Source organism: Canis aureus, chromosome 22, assembly GCF_053574225.1.
Source record: "Canis aureus isolate CA01 chromosome 22, VMU_Caureus_v.1.0, whole genome shotgun sequence".
Lineage (NCBI taxonomy): Eukaryota > Metazoa > Chordata > Mammalia > Carnivora > Canidae > Canis > Canis aureus.
Genome location: NC_135632.1, coordinates 5,750,344 through 5,773,128, shown reverse-complemented (window position 1 = coordinate 5,773,128; position 22,785 = coordinate 5,750,344). Strand labels below are relative to the sequence as shown.

Sequence of the window (22,785 nt, the reverse complement as noted above, 5' to 3'; positions counted from 1 at the left end):
TTCATCTAACTATGCTTATTCATTCAATACCATTGTTACATGAGTAACCTGAAGGAAGTTTTTAAAGCACTGGTGTAAACACACTAATATTAATCATTTCAACTCTCTCTTGTATACATATATCTGTACATTCTTTAACTATCAATAAGACTCCATGTATATAAATCTAGTTCCATGATTGACTTTTTTCCTCTCTCCTTATGATCAGTATCATTCAACACTTTTTATACGGCGGGAAGCTTGTAAAACACAGGGTATGCAAAAGTAATCTTACTTTTTTTGGTTGCTATGTCTTTTGAAGACCCAAATCAAATAATTGCCTTCGTTTTTCATTTTTAACTTTTTTGTTTTCATTTTTAACTTTTTTGTTTTCATTTTTAACTTTTCTAGTTGGAAATAAATCCTCTTATGTGTTACCTGAGGGAGGGGTGGTTTAGTAGGAAGTCACTTAGTAATCACAGTTCATTAATCACATAGAAAAAAACACTTTAAAAAAAATGTCAGTTCTTCATTCATAGAAAATGTATGTTTCCTTGAGGAATCTCTGTGAATTACTTGTTCATCCTCATTGCCTTTCATACTTTATATTAAACTCCTTAGAAGTTCATTAACTTCAAACATGAATCGGCTGTTACTTGTGTACAGAGCCCTGTAGACAGAGCTGGCCATCGGACCTTTTTGTATGCTTGTAATCCTCTTGATCATATAATCAGCCTGTTAATTTAACTCTTTACTGAATCGGTTGTTGCAGGCCAGTGGTGAGATGGAGCTGGCTCACCTAAGATGATGTCATGTTTGCAGCTTGAACTTGGCCACGGAGGGAGTCGTTACCTCGTGGAAATTTGACAAATGCGCCAACTCAAGGTCCCTCCCTCTTCCAGACAGCCACTTAGACACTTAGCAGCCCTCACTGTTTATAGTGTCATCTCTTCTTTTTTAAATCCATTGACCACGTAGGATACCCAGGTAGAATTTTATTTCCAGGTATTTTCTTTCCACATTGTTTGAAACATTCAAAACATCGCTTAATACACCACTTGCTAACGGACTGACTGAGCAAGTTACGTGGCCCTTCTGTGCCCCGGTGTCCCAATCTGTAAGCCAGGTATGATAAAGGGACCTACCTTGGGCTTGATGTGAGGTTGAATAAGAAATACATTTGTCTCGGGATATTAGCAAAATACCTGGAGCACAGTGAGCACTCAGATAGTACCTCCATTTGTCTCTTCATACCCTAATTAATAGATGTTTATTGATCTCCTCCTAGGTACTTAGCATTTTGTTGGTCCAGTGGGTCACACCGATTGAAGCCCAGTGCCTATAACGTGGGATGTTAGTGATACTGCCCTGTTGCAGAAGAGAAAGCTCTTTTGCTCTTTCAGTCTAATGTTTTCTGTCCTTTTTTTGTGCATAGAACTTTCCTTCCTTCCCTGAAATAATTTTGTAAGCCATTTCATATTTAGATTTACAGTCGATATTACTTCTACTAGGAAGCCTCTCCTCACCCTAGCCCTGGCCATGTTACTGTCCTCTTTGTGTCTGTGATATGCCCCATTCATATCTTTATCATTGTTTTTGACACATGGATCATCATTATGTATATATCTCCCTCCCTCTCTGGATTTGGGTGCATGACTTGTGACTTACCACCTTTGTGTTCTTACTATTTAGTGGAATACTTGATACGTAGTAGACCCATTAGAAATGTATGGTGAACGGTTGTTGGTCGAAAGAATATGACACAGACTTTGCTCATTAAAGACCTTATTACTTGATTGAAGAGGTAACACAGATACATGTGACATGAAGGTGAATAAGAAAGCATTTTAATAATATCTATATTTTTAGATATTTTAAGTTTATAATTTTTCTATATATGTATATGATTTTTTGAAGTAGGTTAAATCTATCATTTTTCTGTCATAGATACAGATATTTATGTTCGGACATAAAAGAATTGAATTAGGTCAGCCAGATCAGAGTATAAGAAGCCAAGTCTAGCTGGTCAACTGGGCTTTGTGACTGTGGGTCAGAAATATAACAAACTTTGATTATTCTTCCAGACAGTAACTCATTCTCTTTTGCTTTCTGTTTGTGGTGTTTTTTTTTAAGCTTTTTACAAATTATTATGGCAATTTTCAAGCATACACAAAATTAGAGAAAATATAACGGTATTTTTGGCATATGTATGAATCAGCATTTTGTATGCCTGTATCCATATTATGCATCAGACAACATTTTACCCATCTTGTTTCGTTCATTACCTCCCATATATACCTTTTATTCCTGATGTATTTTAAAAAGGATGCCAGACATCCTATTAGTATATCTATAAATTCTTTAGTATATATCTATAACAGATTAGAACTTGTTTCAAATATAACCCTATTTCCAAATCTATCAAAATTGACAATAATTGCATTATATTACTTAGTACTCACTTTATGTTCAATTTTTCCCTATTGTCACTGTGAGATCTCTTTAATTGGTGGAGTGACCAGATGAGCATCTAAACAGGATTTACACATTCTATTTGGATGTTACATCTTTTAAGATCCTTTTAGTCTATGATAATTTCTGCTCCTTTTTTTCTCCCCATGCTTTTATTTGTTGAAAAATTCAATCATTGTCATGAAGAAGGTTTGAGGTTCCAAATTTAGCTAGTTGTTTCCCTATAATGTTGTTTACCTTGTTGTTCCATCACCCTCATTTTCTGTAGACTAGAAATTAAAGCTAGAATTGAGTTCAGTTGTAATTAATTTATTATTATTTGGTGAGAATACTTCTCGATGGTGCTGTGTACTTTTCGCTTGCATCACACCAAAGGGGCATAATTTCTGGTGTTCCCATTTTTAATGGTGCTGAAATCTATCAGTGAGTTCAGGTCAGCTTAGGCCGGTTCTTCATCAGGCTTGGACCAGTGGCTTCCCCTCATTTTTGATCAGTTCTTAGATTCATGGTTTTTTAAGAGATTGCCGAATGGTGAGTTTTAATTATATCATACCTGCTGCATTCACTATGTGTAATTTTTCTAACAAAGAACTTTTTCTTAATGACTGGTACCTCCACGATATGGTTTATATTAGAGAAAAATGCAGGAGTTTTATTGTATTTATCAATTTCAGATTCAGACATTAACTTTTTTCTTAATATAAGACCTAAATATAGTTACAGATACATTCAAAGTATTCTAACAAATTTTGATACAAATTTCCCTTGGGGATATTCTTTGAATTATTTCTCCTAATCCTCATTTTGATTAATGCATTTTGAGAATATTATTTCCCACAGTTCCAGGAAGTATCTTGTCTTTCCTTTTTAGTTTACCGTAATATACCCCTATATGGTTGAGTTTATCCACTTAGAAGATATTTATCGAGCGTCATTTTTTTTGGGGGGGGTGGTAAACACTGTGCTAGTCCCTGGGGATGTGGCCATGAGCCCTGCCTTTCTTATAGAATATATAGATTGGATTTGTTTTCTACTTCTGATGTGATGTGATTTTCCAAAATGTGTATGTGAATCCGGTTTTGGTTACTATAATATTTGATGTCCTATATCATAAATATTAACCAAGAATGTTTTAGCTGGCTTTAGAGTCCCTGGCCCTAGAGTCTGAAATAGAGACAGGAAAGAAGTTTGAAAGTGAGGTTGTTTGTGCTGACCCAAAGAAAAGTAGGATGTGTCCATGTAGAGCATTGTATGTGACAAACAAGGAAGTTTAATTTTTGTTATTTGAAAAAGTAAGAAGAGGCAATAATGGGGATTATTAATTAATAATGGGGATTCCCCCCAAGACTAAAAGTAAATGGTAAGATCTTTTGCTATTTTAACTTAAGCAAATATTGGAACTTCATTTGACTTTTATTTTCAGGAAGTGAGAGTGACATTGTAGGGATGTCTTTATCTCCTATAATTCAAGTGTGTTTTGTCAGGATGTTTAAAGGTGTTTTTGGATTTTAGAAAACGTACAATTTCTAAAGCCTTGTGAACATCTTCTTGGATGGCTAGCCAGTGTAAATAGGACCAGAGGGATTCTATGACTATGAGATAATGAATATAATATTGAATTTGCCAAAAAAAAAAAAAATGAACTACGTAAATCTGAGGTTGTGATTAACATTTTGTTAGGCATACAATATTACATTGTAAATTTTAGATATATTTAAATAGTCATCATAATTCTAAATCTCAGATGTTTTCTCTAGGATTGAAACTCTATTCATGGGGAATCCCCGGGTGGCTCATCACTTGAGCACCGCCTTCAGCCCAGGGTGTGATCATGGAGTCCCGGGATCGAGTCCCACGCTGGGCTCCTTGCATGGAGCCTGCTTCTCCCTCTGCCTGTGTCTCTGCCTCTCTCTGTCTCTCTGTGTTCTCATGAATAAATAAATAAAATCTTAAAAAAAAAAAAAAAGGAACTCTACTCATCTTCAGATAGTATAGCTCTATAGCTGTTATTGATGATTTAGGGTTAGGGTAGAGGTCAGATCCTTGGCATATAATTAAAATAATTTTTTTGGAAATGAAAATCAGAAAGGTGAAGACCTTTACATTCTGCCTATTAAGTCTATGCTCACATGTTTTATGATGTCATGGGGAAATGCTGGAAAGCAAGAGAAATTTATTTTTAATTTTTTATTTTAATTTATTTTTTTTTTAGAAATTTATTTTTTAAAGAAGTGGCGTTATGTTGCTTTGCTAGCACTTATTAGGAACTTTGAAAGGAGACAAAAAGCTAAGCCCTTTTAATTGTGGTGTGTGGTAATAGAGGATTAGACTGAATTTAACTTTGAAGACCAACACATGGACATTTGTATTATGTCAGTTGAGAGAATAGTTGCATTTTTGGGCTGAAGAGATAGCTTAATCTGAATAGCACAAAAGTCGACAAAAAAGTTTGCTAATAGATAAATATTGACTGTTTTAATCTGTTGAAAACGGAAGGCTAGCATCAAGGATACAGTAGTAAAATTCTAAAAGGAGTTGTTGAAAAGTAAACGTTACGCAACATGAAAAGAATACCAGGGGAAAAACTGACAGAGTAGAATAACAGGAAGATTAGTCATTTCTGGAAGGGAAAAAAAAGGTGGAGAGAGGGGGAAGAAATATTTTAAACAGGAATGTAGAACTGGAAGTGCTAGTGCTAAGAGACAGATACGAGCTAATTTAGGAGTGAAACCAGGCCTAAAATAGGAATAATACTGGTCGCATGTAATTTTACAATATAAAGTTTGTATTAATGACAAACAAAAATAAAAACGGGGGACTTTTCTGTTCGGCCTTAAGAGAACCCTGTAAAAATAAAAGAATGATGTTTACTCTTTAACCTCGTTGACTTGGCTGAGGTCAGCCAGCAGTGTCAAATGTGCGTGAAGAAAATGTATTTCTTTTAAAACAAACTAACATCCTACTATTTTCAGGCATTCTGGATATTTCAAAATATGTATGCTATTTGGTTTGAAATAATTTTCCCTTCGCATTTTCTTATCTGACAACTGAAGGAGTCACAGTCTCCAAATATTTTAAGAATTATTTCTGTAAGTCCTCAAAAATGTTACTTGTAACTCTCTGTGTATCTTAAATGTATATATCACAATCCCTATAACAGAAAAGAAGAAAGTAAACCTCACAAGTGTGTGTGTGTCCACACGTATATGTATATGTAATCCCATTAGTCCCTAGTTTCTACCCAAGGTTTTAGAGGCATTTGTGGAACAGGTTTTGCTGGAAGCATTTTCCAATCTCTCTGAATGTTCTCCTCTGTCATATGGGAACAGCAATAAGCCTGCCCTCAAAGTTGTGCAATGAGGATGAAGCCATATACCTGACATGGAGGTGGTATTTGTCCTTTTAATTTATAATCTTGTACCCAGACATGAAACAGAGGCTTGTAGGATGCATTTTAACCAACACATGGGAAGATGGATGGTTGCCGTAGAAGCTCTTACTCATACCTTGACAACTTAAACTGTCATTTGATAAGTTACATACGTATCCCCACTTGACAAATACAAAAGGATTACTTCTCTTGGCCATTGCTTAGTAACTCCGGGAAACAATAAATTCCATAAAATGTATTAAAATCAAGTAGATATCTCTAGTGTTATGTAAGCATGATAGCAGGGCAAAGTCTACGTATTCTTCGATCAAGAAGAAAATGACATTATTATTTAAATGCAGAAAATGGCTTATGTATATTGAAATAAGGATAACAAACCAATTTAGAGACCCAAGACTGCTATTATTTTATGCAACTGTATGTAATATATCATTCCGTATCATCCAATTAATAGAGAAATGTAATCTGTATAATCAGGTAAGCATTTCCTGTTGATTTGACTGCCAAATTGTAATTTTTTCATGGTTCATGTGCGCAGACTTGCTGAGATAAATTCTAACTCCAGCACAAAATTTGGTGTTACATGAGCACTAAATAGTACTAAAAAAAAATCTCTTTCTCTTCCTTTCCCTCTCTCTTCTTTCTCTCTTTGTCTCTCCTCTCTATCCTTATCCACACAAACACAGGCACTTTCCACACACACACACACACACACACACACACACACACACACACACAGAGTCCCTGGGCTTAACTGCTTAACTACATAGGAAATGTTTATTTTCCAAACTACAGAAAACAAACGTTATCTCGAACACTGAAAGTCCTTCCTTTTCCTGGTTTGGAAACACTAAGTCATACTGAGTTGCTTGTAGATTTTCTTTAGCTAGCATTCAGGTTTATTTAAAGCAAAAGGTTGCAAGGACAAAATGACTCAGGAATTTGTAATGCACAATTACAGCTTTTCACTTTTAGGTCACCAGTTTATAGTTGACTGACTTAGTATTAGTTAAGGATTGGTAAAAATGCGTTGTTTAGTTTCAGGAGAAGGTGGGTTGCTCACTGCAATGTCACCTGTGTTGATCTAAACATGACCTAGAGTCAGTGCTTATTAATAGGTTTCTTTCCAGATAAAGCCAAGTTCAAGGAATTAAATGAAAGAGAGTATGCCCAGTAGTAAGACTTGATGAATAAGAAGCAGCTCATGTGGTCAGCTACAAATATAACTTCTGTTATTTGATGTCGTTTTGAAAGTAAAGTCTTAAAATGACCCACACTTGTGTGTTTCTAATTGCACTGTTGTTAACATCAGCAAGAAATAATGATTGTAGCTGCAGTAGATAGCTTGAACAGTCAGAAAATATAAATATAAATATATATATTTTGACTTGAATAATTGAGTTCTGACCTCCCTGGTGTATCACTTAGTAGAGCCAAGGTCATAGAAATCATCTGTTATGATCTATCTTATATAAAAGCCTAGGAGATTACTTTGTTTTCCTCACCCAAAAGATGTCAGAATGTGGTGTTTTTTGTTTTTTTTTTAGAACTTCTGAATAACTTTTGTGTTAATTTAGTGTTAGCATTGAAGACAGATAAATTTAAATCTTGCTGTTAGCCAAAGAGTGAATCAAGCTTATGTGGGTACAATGTATAATGCCACCACTCAAGGAATTCTGGAGAGAAGATAATTGTCTAGAGATTGGGTAAAGAATTGTCGTCTTCCTTCTTTGGGAACTTTTGATTTTAAAAATAATCGAGAGTAAATAGACTGGAATGCAGCACCTCAAGCAGTGCCACATGGGCACCTAAATTTCTTCTTGCTAAATGCCACCAAATGGCTACATTTCTTATAGCTTGTGGCTAAATTCTGACAGAGGGTAGATGCCTTCACCATAACTGTATTTTCTCTCTGAAGTTTTCTGGTTTCTTGTGCTAACTTATATTAGGTTAAAGCCAGAAAAGCTGAAGCTAGCCACACTTAGTCTGGAGAGTTAGGCTCGCTGCCCAATTAAAGACAAAGATGGGTTTCAGTATTCTTCATTGGTTTCTTAGTCTCACATTTTTGACTGTAGGTGCTTGACTTGAGCTGTCTGAGCTGACCCAGATGGCTTTGTGTCCTCAAGAGCTAATTCAGAGAAGGTCATTTCAGCTGCTGAATATTCAAGGAGGTGTCTTGGTCCAAGGTTACTTCAGCTCATAACTCAAGGGATGATCCTGAGATTTCTGAAGCTTCCTCTAACCTCACAATTATTGTCTTGGTCCCGCACATAATTAAATGTATAATTAAATGATGGCAGTGAAATAGAAGTACGGCTGCCAGCAGTGGTCATCCCCCCAACAGGATGGCCAGTACTTGAGTGATAATGATGTTATTACCGCCCTGTTAGTGCTTCTGAAGATATGATATACTTGAGAAAAAAAAAAAAAAGGTGAAAACTGAAATTGTGTTTGGCTTCTTTTGAAATCTAAGAACCACACGAAACATTTAATTCCTCAAGTTAGTAAACATCGTTAAGAGAAATGGATGTAGACTTGTGTATCTTGTAAACTGATGTACTTTATGCATATTAAGTTTTTGGAAAGACACAGAAATAGCAGATCCTCTTCCCACCAGAGTTCTGGCCAGGCCTGGCAGTTCCCACTCCCTTTCTTGAAGTGTCAGGCACCATCAGCTTTCAAGAGGCAGAGGAGGATAGGTGGAGGCATAAACCACAACCTGAGGAGCTGCCTTCCCTGGGTTCACAGTTTACATTTGCTCCTTCGTAGCTGTATGACTTTTGGCAACTTCCTTAACACTCTATGCCTCTGAGTGCTCCGATGCACTCCACTAAATGGGAGCATATCTCCCTTGTTGGGGGTGTCATGAGCCTTATAACACATGTCAAGAACATATGGAATTTTCGTGGCCCACGATTTGTACCTTATGCATGTTAACCATTATTAAATTCCTAATCTTATGGAAACACTTTCCAAAATCTATCTTGTGAAAGCTGTACTTGCAAATACACAAAGCAATGAAAACCAAAACCGGTGTGGCAGTTTTAACAAAAGGTTCAAGAGCTGCAGGTCTGAACTGGACAGCCCGGGTCCTCGGCAGGTGTGAGCTCCTTTGAGAGCTGACTTTGAGCGTGTGATGGAACCGGAGTATCCTCATTTGCAAAATGAGGCAGTAATAATAGGGGATCTGTAGTTTCTGTGAAGATTGAATGGGATAATGCATTTAAAGCGCTAGGACCAGTGCCTGGCACCTGGTAAGTGGTGAAAAGTATTAATATACAGAGAATATTGTATCCTAAGATTCTGTGTGTGCAGGGCTTCCATTTTGCTAATGAGATTTGGAATTCTCTACTACGGAGGGAGCAAAGTTTCTGTTTTCTGGTATTAATGACTCTTCACAATTATTCTCTAATAAGTAAATAGCATTTACGTATTAGGAAAAAAGTCATCTGTTTTACACATATCCTTGGTTGAGCTATTTGAATTGTTTCGAGGTATTTAAATTTTTAAAAATCTCATCTGGATAACTTTTTATGTCTGTAAGATTTCAGCTCTGGAGACATCCGTTAGGTAAATGCCTCGTCAATGAAGTTACCTGGCCGACTCTTTTGTGCAGCGATATTCTAGCCCCTGGTTAAGTTGAACGGCACTGAAAGCAAAAGCAATTCATCAATAACATCAAAATGGAAATAGAATATAGTAGCAAAGAAGTCATTGCTCCTTCTGTAAAATAAAGATCATATCGTAAGACCTGATATTTCCCCATCCGTTGGGAGTGTTGTAAAGATTATGAAAACATTAGTGTTTGCAAGAAGCGACTGTGTGCCAGGAAGGCAGATAGAACATTAGGAAAGAAGTGGCCAATATTGCACGAAGGCGTTTATTTTATATGGTAACATCCTTTCTTTCATTAACAGGGACCTTTAGGGCGATCCACTTGCTTGGTAGGAGTGAGGAGGGCGAATGGATTCTTAAAAGGGCTCATCAGGACCTCCTTGTAATAGAGTGAAACCTTTAAGAACATGTTTTCCATAGAATTAGAGACTAAGAATTTCATAGTGACGGTATATTTATCGCCTTGTTTGGGGAGCAGATTTTAAGCATGATCACAGTAAAAACACCTGTTTTGACACTCTGGGAAAAGGTGCAAACATACGGGCAAACTCTGTCTAGGTGTAGAGTAAACAAGAGTGCTTTGGCTAGCATCCTGCAAGGAGTTGGGTCTAAACGGTCTGCTCCAGCTTCTGCTGCTGCTGCTGCTGCTAATACTGCTGGGAAGGAAGAGTGGCTGACCTGGCATATCCTTTACTCTTGGTGCTGCAGCAGTCACTCAGGAAGTGTTGTTTAAGGGGAACCTTCTGGATCCTTTTCATGGCACCATGGCAAGAAGAAGCTGTGTCTTATCTATTGAAGATAAAGCATGGAGTTGGCTAATGGATGCTGGTGAGTGAATAAGGCAAATGGGAAGCCAGTTCGCAAAGGTATCTTTTGGGAAGGGCTGATCTCTCAAGGACTGACATGGCACCCGTTGGAAAACGGCCTCTCACAATCTGAACATCAGAATGCTGTTTTGGAGGGAAGTCCTAGTTTTCACACTGGTGACCTGTGATCTTTTATATGTTCCCTAAACGAAGTTCATATCCATTCCCAGCTCTCCTACTTGGAAGATCCTAATCCTGAAGTTGGTTAGATCCCTCAGTACGTAAAACACAATTCGCAATGTGATTTTTACTCTTGTTTTCCACTTGACCCAGAGTGATCTAAAAAAAAAAAAAAAAAAAAAAAAAAGGCTTTTTAGTATATGAAAGCAATTTTTCCTCCTTTCAATTCTCAAGGAGCACCTCCTTTTTTAAACAGCAAAAGATACGGAATTTTCACTTAAGAAGCCATTTAGTATGCATAATGCTTGCCAGGAATATTCTTTTCAATTCAAGATCATTATGTAAGCAAACCAGTACAATATTGGGTCTATTATTCAGATAGTTGCACAGGAGGGGGCTTTGACATCGCTAGTTTATATATGTACCAATCCAAGCTGTAGTTCCCTTGAGCAAGTTTCTCTGTCAGTTAAATGAATAATTTGAATGAGCTTTCTCAATTTTTCTCACTCTAAAATTTTATTTTTCTCATTTTGACAAAGCCTACCACGTGACTTGATTTTTTTTCCAGCTCCTGAAAGCAAAATTGCCTTAGGGGTTGGTCTCTTGTACCTGTTGGATATTTAATATTCAGGGGGCTCCCCCAGATGAGTTCCTGAGGGCTCATGAGTTGTTGAAGAGCTGTGAAGAGTGGCTAACAAGTTAGAAGGGGCTCTCTGGAAAACAGTATCATGAAGCCCAGTTTCAGGAGAGTCCTAGTGAGTGGTTTATCTGATGGTGCATTAACACCTAGTACGTTAGTCACATTTTCCTGTCCTTCCTCCTCTTTTCTTCCCTTTTCTTCTGTGTCTTCCCCTTCTAGTTTCTGAACTCTCTTTGTCCACTGGCTTCTTTGTCTTCATATTCTCTCTTCTCTCTCTGAATTCCTCTGGTCTTCCTAATCTGATCAGAATAGAAAGTGATGTATTTGATAAAGCATCCGTTGCTCTTCTTTAAAAAGCAATTTTCATTACTTCTGAGGTCAAAAACCAGCTCAGTTGAACACTTCTGTCGCATTTTCTCCTCCAGTAATGGACGACGTTGCCTTTTAATTTCTGTTGCCTTGTGGATGAGCCCCCCCCACCCCATGGTTGTAGATATTTTTAAATTCCTTTTTCTTAATGTGAATGTTATAATGACAGGACTTAGGAATTTCGGTCTCGGGTATTAGACTGTTAAGCTCAACTACAGTAGGCATACTGTAATATGTCTTCCTTACTTTTCTTTCTAGAACTAGAGCTCCATATGCCCCTCAACTGTGTTTTTGGCTCTCTTAGGGGATGCTAGAATGGCCTGTCTCCATGTATTCCGTTGCATTTTGCCATTGCTTCTTGTGTTCTGTCGGGGAATTTTGGTGATTCTTTTCAAACGCTACCTTGAGCTCTGTGCTAGTTGTTCCATTCCCCCCACGGTCTCGTGCTGCGTGGTCGTGTCTCCACTTCCTCCGCCCTGTCTGTTGACAGAGCCTGGGTTCCCTGATGGCTGCCTCTGTACCCTTGTGAGGGCGGGAACATTCCTCCCCCTGCTGCTACAATTGAGCCCGTGCTGGGTACCACGTTGCCCTCTACACTTGCTTTCAGTTGTTAAGGCTTCCCAAGCTTTGGCTGTGGCTCAGTGATCCTGCTGTCGAAACCCTGAAGCTTTTCTAGCCTCGACACTCAGTGGTAGCAGCAGGTGTTGGGATTTCTCCAAGCCCCTAAGACCCTGGGAGCAAGAGAATGGCCGTTTGACATAGACCTCAGGACTTTTCAAAGCACCAGGAAACGTCTGCGGAAGATATGTAAAGGTAAGATTCTGATTTCTCTAGGAAGCTGTTCTAGAAGCTAAAAACCTCCAGCCGTGGATTTAATGTAGACTCAGTAGCTAAAGTATGTCCTTGAAGAACTCTGTGCTCGGTGATAAAGCCAACACATGAATCTTAGATTGGGTAACTACTTATTAAAACACCTCTTTTGAGAATTCGGCATGATATTCACATTTCTAATCTGTTTTATTTATATTAAAACTTGGCATTGAATAGATTCTTAAAAATACCTTTTCCATTACTTGAGTTGGAATCTATAAAGCACTTCTTCTCTCCTTCAAAATCTGCATTGTGTATCCAGTAGGAGAAGTCTCGAGAATTAGAACAGTCAGAAGTAAAATAGAAGTTATTTAAGTTCCCAAATGCTTGTATTTCATTTACCTGTTACTGTTCAAAAGCAGAAACATCACCTTATTATATCCTCCAATTCTTTACACTCAAAGTTCTAAAGCCATAATTAATCCGAAAGGAATAGGAAGAGCCGCTCAGCTCGTGGTAGTGCAAGGGTATGTTACTGTCCTTTGTCAAAAATCACTGCTGAGCATTCTAAATGTAGCCGTCTCTTTTCTTGTAGGACTTTATTTTCAGTTTTTTTAAAAAGGAATTATTCCCCACCTCTAATTTTTCTGGGCAAAAAAAGAGATCACTCCATATGGATATATATATAAAACCTGGACGAGCGGTGGGTGTGTTGGTGGAGGGGAGGGTGTAAGAGACAGATCAACAGCATCGTGGAGTGAACAGCACAGATCATCTCGTGAGCATTGTTTGTAACCCTTTATTCTTTACCCTGCCTCCATTCATGAGCATTAGTCTGTGACGTGACGTTAAGGCAGCTCCTCTAGTGTGTGATCCTCAGTGGCCTTACTCTCCATTCAGGTCTCCTTTTTTCTCCTCTGTGTTCTTTCCCATATGGACTCGATCTGTTAATTGATTCCCTGAGGTTGGAATCCAGGCTATTGGCTGTCACACTGATACTCCCTCATTTCAATAACTAAATATGTAACGGAGGTTTCAAAAATGAAAAAGGAAGAATGTTTACTAATAGCCGTACAAAAGGAAGCATCAGACTTCTCTTTGATAGCGCTTGCTTAAGATGCCTATTTTTGAAACTAAAAGATGTGCAACAAAGTATTTTATTTACACTTGAAAATACCCCAATTTTATTTCCTCTAGACCTCAAAAGTACAAGTAAATGGAATGTTTTGAAGTCTTTCTAGTGCGTTAAATTGGGTAATTGATTTCATGTGTAAAAATAGAAAAGGAAAATTGTAATGCTTTAATTCTTAACATTTGTAATGAGTTTACAGTTTTTGAAAATGTAAGGCACGATCTCAAGCCAGGAGTTTGCGTTATTCTCAGGTTGGCTTATGAAGTGCATTTTTCTTTTTCTGTTTGTTTAGAATTCTTACTAGGACAAGAACTGAAACAATAGCTATAATCATCAAATTATATATTATTACTGTTATAGATTGTTTATTATGTTAATCATATACTTAATGTAATTAAATATTAAGATAGAGTGATAGATTGAAATTATTGTAGGTGTTTACAGAATTATTTTAAAGCTTTAAGATTACTTAAAAATATTTTTAATGGAACAGAATGAGTTAGTGGAATTCACTGTGTTTAATGGACCAAGTAACTTCCCACAAACTGGACTCAATACAGTAATATTTAGACTTTAGTGATTTTTTTAGGATGTACAGTAAAGATACATGATATAAAAGATTGGTGCCGTGAAGATCTCAGCCACTACCTGAATAGAAAAATCTATGGAATAAATAGTAGAATGACCCTTTTGCAGATAAGGAAACAGAAGACTGGTAATTCCCAGTTTTGAAGCCCAGAGCCAAGACCAGAATGCAAATCACTGAATTCTAATCCAGCGTACTTGCCTCTCTGCAATGCTATTTACTGAAATTGAGGTATATTTGGGCGGTCATCCTGCCAGTGTCTGCAGGGCAATAAATAGATTCTAGGAATTAAAGTGAGTTTCTGCAATATCAAGGGTGTCTGATTATAGCTGATAAACATGTGGTCACTGCTGCAGGGTAGCCTGATTGAGGCCTTTAGAATTCCCCTTTTATTTCTGTCTTGTTTAATGTGGCTTTCCTTATATCAGGGTCTGGAAAAGTACAGCGGAAGAATCATTACAATATTTTTGTTTGAGGGGAGTATTGAATTTCTGGCTTGCCATTTACTTAGTTATGATCCTGTATATTTAACAAGTTTCTGAAAATTTAAATTCTTAATATGGAGAAGAGTAGACCTATGTGTATATATATGTGGTTGATTTTCTGTTTCTAAGCAAAAAAATTTTAATTGCTTTCCCTTGTTTCCAAAGTTGAAAAATTCCTCAGCTTGCATCTTTAAAGATATCTGTTGATTTGTGGTTATCACGAATGCAGAAAGAGTACACATTCTCGGCACTACAATAATTATATGCACATGAAATTATTTGATATATTTATTAATTAAGTGCTTTCTGGAATTATTTAACATAGAATTATTATCTTTAACATAGAATTATTACTTCAAAATCCAAATTCTCCCTGATTTGACTGGATACCTATTATCATTTAATAGGACCGTGTCCAGGCTCCTTAAATGTGATTTTTTGGGGAGGTAATCCAGTCCCCTTGAGTGCTGCCCAGTGGACTCAAGACCCAATATGGACCTGAGAGAGAAATGTGTGCAAATTGTAATTGCGATCCGGTCCCCTTGAATGGTACCCAAGATGGGCTCAAGTCCCAAAACGGACCTAAGTGAAAAATGTGTGGAAAACTAAGAATGTAAACTCTGAACACTCTTTTTAGAAAGTTCAATTTGCAAAATAGTTGGAGTGCTTTTGGAATAGGAATTTGTGACACTTATTTCAGAAAAAAAAAAGAAGAAGAAGAAGAAGAACAACAACAACAACAACTTGTTCTCCCTGAAAGTCTTAGAAGTCTTAGGCTGGTTCTCAAAATACGGTTCTTAATCCCAGTCATAATGATCCTTGAGTATTTATTTCTACCATCACTCAACTCATAAAAATGGCACATCTCAGTCTCCCCTGTTTACTCTTTTCCATGTACTCCTATCCTTTCTTGGAGAGAATGAGAACTGTCTGGACCGGTGGACAATGAGCAGAGGTCCTAATTAGTGGTAACCCCTGGCTGTGAGTGCTAGATCCCAAATTAAGTACTAACCTTTTCCTGGCATAGTGCCATCAAGATGCTTTTGCCCGAATTTCCTTCCGGCTCAGTCTGGACTGCTGTTCCCTCACCAGCAATTTGACCTTAGAACAAAAAGCTACCTATTCTCTCAATTGTAATCTCACAACACTCTAAAATATGAAGAGTGAGTGTCGTCTCCTTGTCGGGGTTTTTATGAAGATTGAATACATTTTAATGTAATGAGACAGTGTGTGCCAAGCACTTAGCGCAGTGGCTAGCATGTTAGAAAATAGACAGACCTTGTTGACGTTGTTGCACATTTTTCCCAAGGTCACACCACTAGAAAGGGATGGAATCAGAATTCAGGCTCAAGTCTGTATGTCAGGGAATCCAAACAGAACAGGAACACATGCACATTTTCTATAACACGAACCAGGAAGCGAGAACTTAGCCACCTCTGAACTCTGACACGGCTTCTCGTGCCTCCCCATCCCCCTCTATGATGCATAAATCGCGATGTCATGCGTGCTGATTGGGAAAGTAGCAGAGGTCAGTGGTTTGGGGAAAACTCTAGACCCAAAGCTTCCAAGGATTGGAATTTCAAGCCCTGCCCCATGCAAGCTATGTGATTAAATTACATCCCCTTTTACAGTTCTTTGTCTGTATATGAAGCTAACGGTAGCCTCCGTTGCATTGCATTATTGTGGACAGGAAAGATGGAAATTACAAAGCACCTCCAATTAGTGACTTTCATTCATGATTGATAGAGATATGAATATCTATGTAAAAATAAAGCATGTTCACAGAATGAAACGCATGGTTCGTGAAAATCAGAAATCCCTACAGTGTTAGAGATGGATAGGATCTTGGTGATCAGATGGCTTTCCATTCTCCGAGAATCTGCATGCACTCCCCATCAAAGACATTCTAGCTCAGTGGCAGGCCAGTGGAGAAAGGGGGAGAAGGCATCGATGGTCAGAACTGACCCAAATATGGAGTGGTTGTACCTTCCAGAAGGTGGGTGAACTTCTCTCAAGCTGGGTTGGTGTCAAGGACTGGCCTCAGTGTCGTCAGATGATGAGATAGTCCTGGTTAAGCAGGTGGTAGGTTTGTCGTTTTTGTCTTCTTTCTTCTTTGGAAGCAGAACCCAGACCAGCAGCTGGAGCTCCAGTTCTGGAGCGGAGTGAGCTAACGTGGGCTGCGTGGAATGTCAGGGGTTACCCTTGAATGCTAGTCAGACCAGGGATTTCCTTCCTAGGGTCTCAACTTCTTGAAGTCGGAGATGTTTATTTTACTTGTTTGCAGGACCTTGATGGGTGCTTGCTAAGTAAAAGAAGAACTCGTTTGAGGATATCATGGCCATCACAGGGCTTGGAGAGCAGGGCCTCAGGGCAGGAAGCGTAGGACACGTGGGGGCTCCCTCAGGGACAGAGGGAAGGGTTAAGGCAGATCCTGGTGGTGGGCCAGGGAGCTGAACGCACATAGTGTTTCTAATGCCTGGCTTAGGGGCCTGGGAGAAAGGAAGCTGCCAGCGTAGCCTGATTAATGAATGTAGTGAATAAAGTATTCCAGGTTTTTAAAACCTTTCAAGAGTTTAGAGAAAAGAATTTTAAAAATTGAAATCCAGGGGCATCTGGGTGGCTCAGCGGTTGAGCGTCTGCCTTTGGCTTAGGTTGTGATCCCCGGGGTCCTGGGATCGAGACCCGCATCTTCTCCCTCTGTCTGTGTCTCTGCCTCTCTCTCTCTCTCTCTGTGTGTGTCTTATGAACAAATGAACAAAATCTTAAAAAACAAAGATCTATTAGAATCCACTTACACTAGTTTTTCATACAGTTAAAAATAGGATTTCTAGTCTTAAAAACTCGATTTTGGTGCCAGAGACTTGAGGAAAAATGTATCTGTCAATGCATCATCGATATACATGACCTCATATAAAGACGTCCTCAAAAATACAGTTTTAACCATGTAATATTGTGAGGTCGTAATTTGTAATACGTGGACATAAAATGGAAGAGCTTATGCAGACGCTGTGGGAAGTCAGAGTGTTATTCTAAAAGCTGAAATATTTATGGGGGACGATCGGTAAAACGGTGAGGCTTTTTAATCACAGATTCTGTTACTCATACGCTCCCCCGAAATAATAAGATGAAAAAACGTCTTTCAATCAGAGTCTGGATCAGAAACAGACACCAGAAAGAATAAAGAAAATTCCCGGTGCGCAGTGGTAAGCCCAGCCAGGTTTGGCGCTCCTCCCGCGGCCACGGAGGTGCCACGGCCACCCGAGCAGGTGTCCCGTCCCTCGCGGAGCGCACGGCCGACACCTGAGCCCCGCGCTCCGGCCCAGGACATCGTGTGCTGGCACCTGAAGGATGGTTGTTTAGGAAACTTCAACTGAGAGTTAAAATGTCCGTGAACATTTGTGTCTCCTTAATTTGAAAAAGACCATGTTACAGCGGTGCTTCTATAATATTAAGAGAGTGTGGAACCTTCCCCAGGATCTCCAGCGCACACTCTTAAGCCACGTGCTGAGTGGGTTGCACGCTCAGGACCTTTTGCTTTTTTGCCGAAGCCCCAGCCGATGTGAAGGCACGGGGGGGGGGGGGGGGGGGGGGGGAATTGAGTCCAAAGTGGCAGAGTCCTCACTGACCTACATCCCTTACTGTGTAGCAGGTGGGGGCTTCCTGTGTTTTTCTTTTCCGGTGTGACCGTGAACTTGCCTCCTCCCTCTCCTCCGGCTCACTGTGTGTGCACCCAAACGTGTAGACACGGAATCGCACACGCACAGGCTTTTGCTTCTCCCATAAAGGATTTATACCGGAACAGGAATTGCCCGATATTAACTCCCTATAGTCCTTTCTCATCATTTGCTTTTGTGCCCTTGAATTCTGCTGGGCCTACCTGTGTGTGGAGACACCCTAGCGGGGCTTTGCTTTCCTGTTGTTTTCTGATGCCCGAGTTTGGCTTATTTTGGAGATTGATCACGCGAGTTTTAATTAGGTAGTAAGTCAGAGATGATAGTGAAGCGCTGTGGCCTAACTAGCAAGAGTCAAACCCCACCTAGAGAGCCCTATACACGCGAAATAGCTGAGATCACGGAGTACCGGGCTTTCTCCTCCCAGACCTTGCCCTGGATGTGTTCTTGGCACTTTTAATCTGTTGTTTTTTCCCTTAAAACAACAACAACAACAACAACATGAGAGGCAGTGGTACAAATCCAACAGGTGCAGTGTCTCCTCGAGGAAAATTTGGTCATTGGAAATCCAAGGGTCAGCGCAAAGAGGGAAACGTTCTAACTAAAGGGAGCCGTGTTGGGTCATTGTCACCATTCTTGGAAACCTCTCGTGGAACCGGTTGTCACAGTAGTTGTGGTGACACCCGCCTTAGACCCCACACCAAATACCTAAGTGAAATTACTTTAAGGAAATAAGTAAACTATATTGTATTTTCAGAGACCAAGGACTGACGGATTGAGCTTATCCTTTCTTTTATGTAATTTTAATTTTGAAGCTATGTTGATGGATCTGCAAACGCACATTTGATAAACTCCCATATAACAGAGCAGTCCCTAACTGTACCGTATTAGGATGGTTGCATGGAAATAGCCCTTTAAGCAGGACCCCCTCAACTCAGAGGAGAGTTTGATTGTAGGTCCTTTGGAGAACCAGAATTGGTTTTCAGGTGTCTTTGGTGGGTTGAAAAGTAACAGGTGGAAAGTGAATTCCTTAAAAGATGCTAATCGAATGGACACTTGAGTTTTATTAACAGAACCTCAGACTGAGTTAGAACTCTCCTTTAATTACTTTGAAGTCATACTTTCCCATTTGAAAGATATTTTAAAGTTAGATTTCACGTTTAAGGCTTCAGGTGGGCCGTTTCCTACCTGTGAGTCAAATCCACCATTTCTTATGGAATCGGGTCAGTTTCTGCTTAAGATTTGTAATGTTTTGGGCACTTTTGATGGGACTTGGGAGCTTTACGAAAAAAGAGTAGAAGTCATGTAAGAAGGCTGTGGACAAAGCACTGGACTTTGTTTCGGTCCCTGAGTTTTCTGGGACAGGCCCGCATTTAATCACCCTGTTACTTCGGGTCATGTGTCTTGGAAGCCCACCCATCGTTTTGCCTCCCTGAATGGAATGAAATCTAGTGGAGATAACACAAAGAACAGCACCTTTTGTAAAGTCTGCTTCATCTTGTTTGTGAAGTAATTCATTTATCTGAAAAGCGCTGTTAAGTCCACGTTTAAAAGTAAACTGTGAAAAGCAAGCCTTTTCTAGAATCCTGCCCACAGATGACACACCTGTGTATCACTCTCGTGAACACTAACATTGAAAGCATGATGATTGTTTCTATAATAGAATTGGTGGTAGAAATTTTAATCTGTTTGAAAGAATAGTGGTGTTGGGGGTAGGGGAGAGTACAGACTCTTCTCTTCCTTCGAGATAAGCCATAAATTGTAAACGCCAAGGTCCTGTTTAAAATTTATTCTACACTTGGGAAACCGATTTCTGTTGCCCCAAAGAATTTTCCGAGAGGGAAAAATGCATGTAATGGGAATAAAAAGAAAAAGAAAAAAAAAAAAAACAGTATGGAAAACAAGCACCTTCCCCTAAGGAGAAAATGTATTTTTAACACTAGAGAGTATAGAATTTGCTGTATCAACAGAGTGTATTATTTCATCAAACAGCTGGATAAGCCAATGTGTATTTATTGAATAAATGAGTGTGTGTTGGTGAAAATCAAAGAGAGAGTGGGTGAATGAATGGATAAGCTTAGTGGTAACACATTCTTCCTATTTATTATTTTTAGGAAAAAATCGTTATCTAAAAATACTACAAAGAATTCATTGGAAGAAATTGGGTTCAATTCCTCATTTTCTCCTGTAGTAACAGCCAGTTGTTACAGTGGGATGAGAACTTTTCTAGGTTATAAGATACTGTTTTTGTAGGTTGAATTACCCTGCATTTATAGAGCTTCGGGGAATCAGGAGATGAGAAAACACAAACCATAAGCAAAAAGGGCAGTTGGTACTAGTCTAAAAATAAACATTGATCCATATAATCGCATTCTAAATAAAATAAATAGAAATGGATTAGGAAAATTACAGGGGTTTCGAAGAATTTGGTGTGTTTTCCATCCCTATTTTCATTGGGATTTTATGGCAATCGTTATTAAAGGAGCACCACACGCTACATAGTTTTAAACTTTGAGCCACCAGCAGCAACACCCCAAAGTATATTGAAGGTCTTTGCTGTATTTCAAAAAAAAAAAAAAAAAGAAAAAGCACTGGGCTTGCCACTATCATGGTAGGTTTTTGACTGCTGGAGAAAAGGTTTGAGGACACGGGTTAAATATTAACATGGAAATGAGGCTTTTTGGAAGTCTTGGCCGGGACCTCATGGAGAACAACGTAGTACTAAGCCTTACCACAACCTGGGAGCAGAAACAGGGGTTGTAGAAATAAACTGAGGTGGGAATTTGAAGAGAAAGGAAGAGCCTTTGCTGACAGAAAAGCAAGCTCAGATTAGCCCAAGTACTGGCTATCATGCCCTCTCATGGGGCTCATTCCCCTGGAATGTATCCCTTGTGCTAAATAGAGTACTTGTGTAAACACACACTGCAGACATTTGAAAATACTCGAATAACAGTTCTTCAGGGCTTACTATGTAATTATTGCTAGCTGTTGCATTTATTTATCTTGGTACTAATTTATAGAGCTAGTTTTTGACTTATGTTACCTCCAGTGTCTTGTTTCATAGTTTGGAGAAGTCCATAAACAATATTTAAGAAAAATGCAAACATCAGTGGCTTTCTTGAGTGAGCAGAACAACTGGAAACTTGTTTCGCATTATTTTGTAAGTGAATTGCTTAACGTAACAATCTATCTATGGCATGTTAAGAAATGAAAAGATAAAAAAAATTTTTTTTTGAAAAAAATGGAAAAGAATGGAAACTTGCGCTTCTGAATGAACAGCTTATCAAAACACTAGCTTTTGATTTTATCTGAGCTTTCCCTGTAGAAAGTTTTCTTTTTTTTCTTTTTTACTATTGCTAACAAAGCCTAGAGGCAATTTCTGAACTAGAAAAGCTGAATATCATTTCTGACTAACCTATTAGTCATCCTAATAATAGGAAATTATTTAGTTCCTGCTTCATAGTAGCCCATCTTGAACAATAAAATCATGTAGCCCACTCAGAGGTATTTCAGGAAGATTGATGTGATGCACAGTAAATGTTTTGTACTGTGCTACTGTTTTATCTCTCATTTCTCAGCAGGAGAGCTAGGAAAGGGGGTCGAGAATGACCTTGAGGTTTCTAGTTTGGATGATCAAGGATGGGATTGCTCTTTGCCTGTGTAAGAAATACAGGTGTTAGAATTGACGTGTTCTCTTTCTCTGGGGAGAGGATCAGCAGGGGGTAGATAACTGATTTGGTTGGGTTGTTAATTTATAGAAAAAGCACCTGAAGGCCACTCCCTTGGCACTGATAATGTGCTGTGTCACAGGACAGTGCTGTGTTATCTTTGGGGAGACCATGGATGGTGAGAAAAAAAGGATGTGGTGACAAATGGTATATCTCTCTCTAATCAGCAGGTGGGAGAGGAGAAAAGCCAGAGAAAGTGACAGGGAACGGGAGAGGCAAAAGGAAAAAGAAGGAAGTTGTTAATGGTGCAGATGCTGCAGATAGGACAAGAAATGAGGAAAGGGCAGTGACCGGCAGTGAGAAGCACAGAGAGCTTCGAGAAGGCACTCTGAGTAGCATTGGAAGGGAGGAGACAGGAGTGGGGGGGATCCTCAGCACAAACCAGATTCCAAGAAGATGAGTCACTGGTAAGTTGGAAGATGCCTATGAGGACGCTGCAAGTTTAGACAACTCTAAAGAAATTCAGGAACAGAAAGAAGAGAAGAAGTGGGTGTCAGCTGGAGAATTCGGCGGAGGAGAGAAGATAGTTGTGGAAGACTAGAGGTGCTCCTCCAGTGGAAACACACGTTTTCAACTAAAGGAAGGTACAGAAGTCAGTGGAGAAGGGGAAAAAAAAGGAAGATTCCAAGATTCCTTGGAGTAGGAATATCGGAGGGTACCATACATCAGAGACGTTAAGAAGGGGGTCAGAAAAAAATGGGGAGGAGCTGACTTTTGAAGCAAGATGAGCCAAATGATCCCTGAGAGTCAGATTGAAGAAGGTCCTCCCCTGCATCTTTAGTTCCATCTTGTTTGGTGTGTGGGTAGCTTACTGCCTCCTGTCTCCACGTTTTTTTGTACATTGCTTTTTAAACTCATTAGTGTGACTTGACTTCTCAGCCTGGCTGTAGGGTTTGTGAGGGTGGGAACATGTTTTATCCG

At 39.1% G+C, this 22,785-nt stretch overlaps 1 protein-coding gene across 24 annotated transcripts in view; it reads left to right on the top strand.

Moving 5' to 3' along the window:
• Positions 1-22,785, top strand: part of MBNL1 (muscleblind like splicing regulator 1) — a 279,557-nt gene that overhangs the window by 158,475 nt on the left and 98,297 nt on the right. For 2 of the 24 annotated variants that reach the window (XM_077864670.1, XM_077864669.1), the window contains exon 2: positions 10,166-10,285. The exons of 20 other annotated variants lie outside the window; for them this stretch is intronic. In XM_077864670.1, the coding sequence (XP_077720796.1) occupies positions 10,280-10,285 (6 nt within the window). In that variant the 5' untranslated portion in view covers positions 10,166-10,279. Of the gene's footprint in view, positions 1-10,165; positions 10,286-12,088; positions 12,266-22,311; positions 22,449-22,785 lie in introns of those variants that run through there. 2 more of the 24 variants (XM_077864673.1, XM_077864676.1) reach the window with 2 other exon arrangements.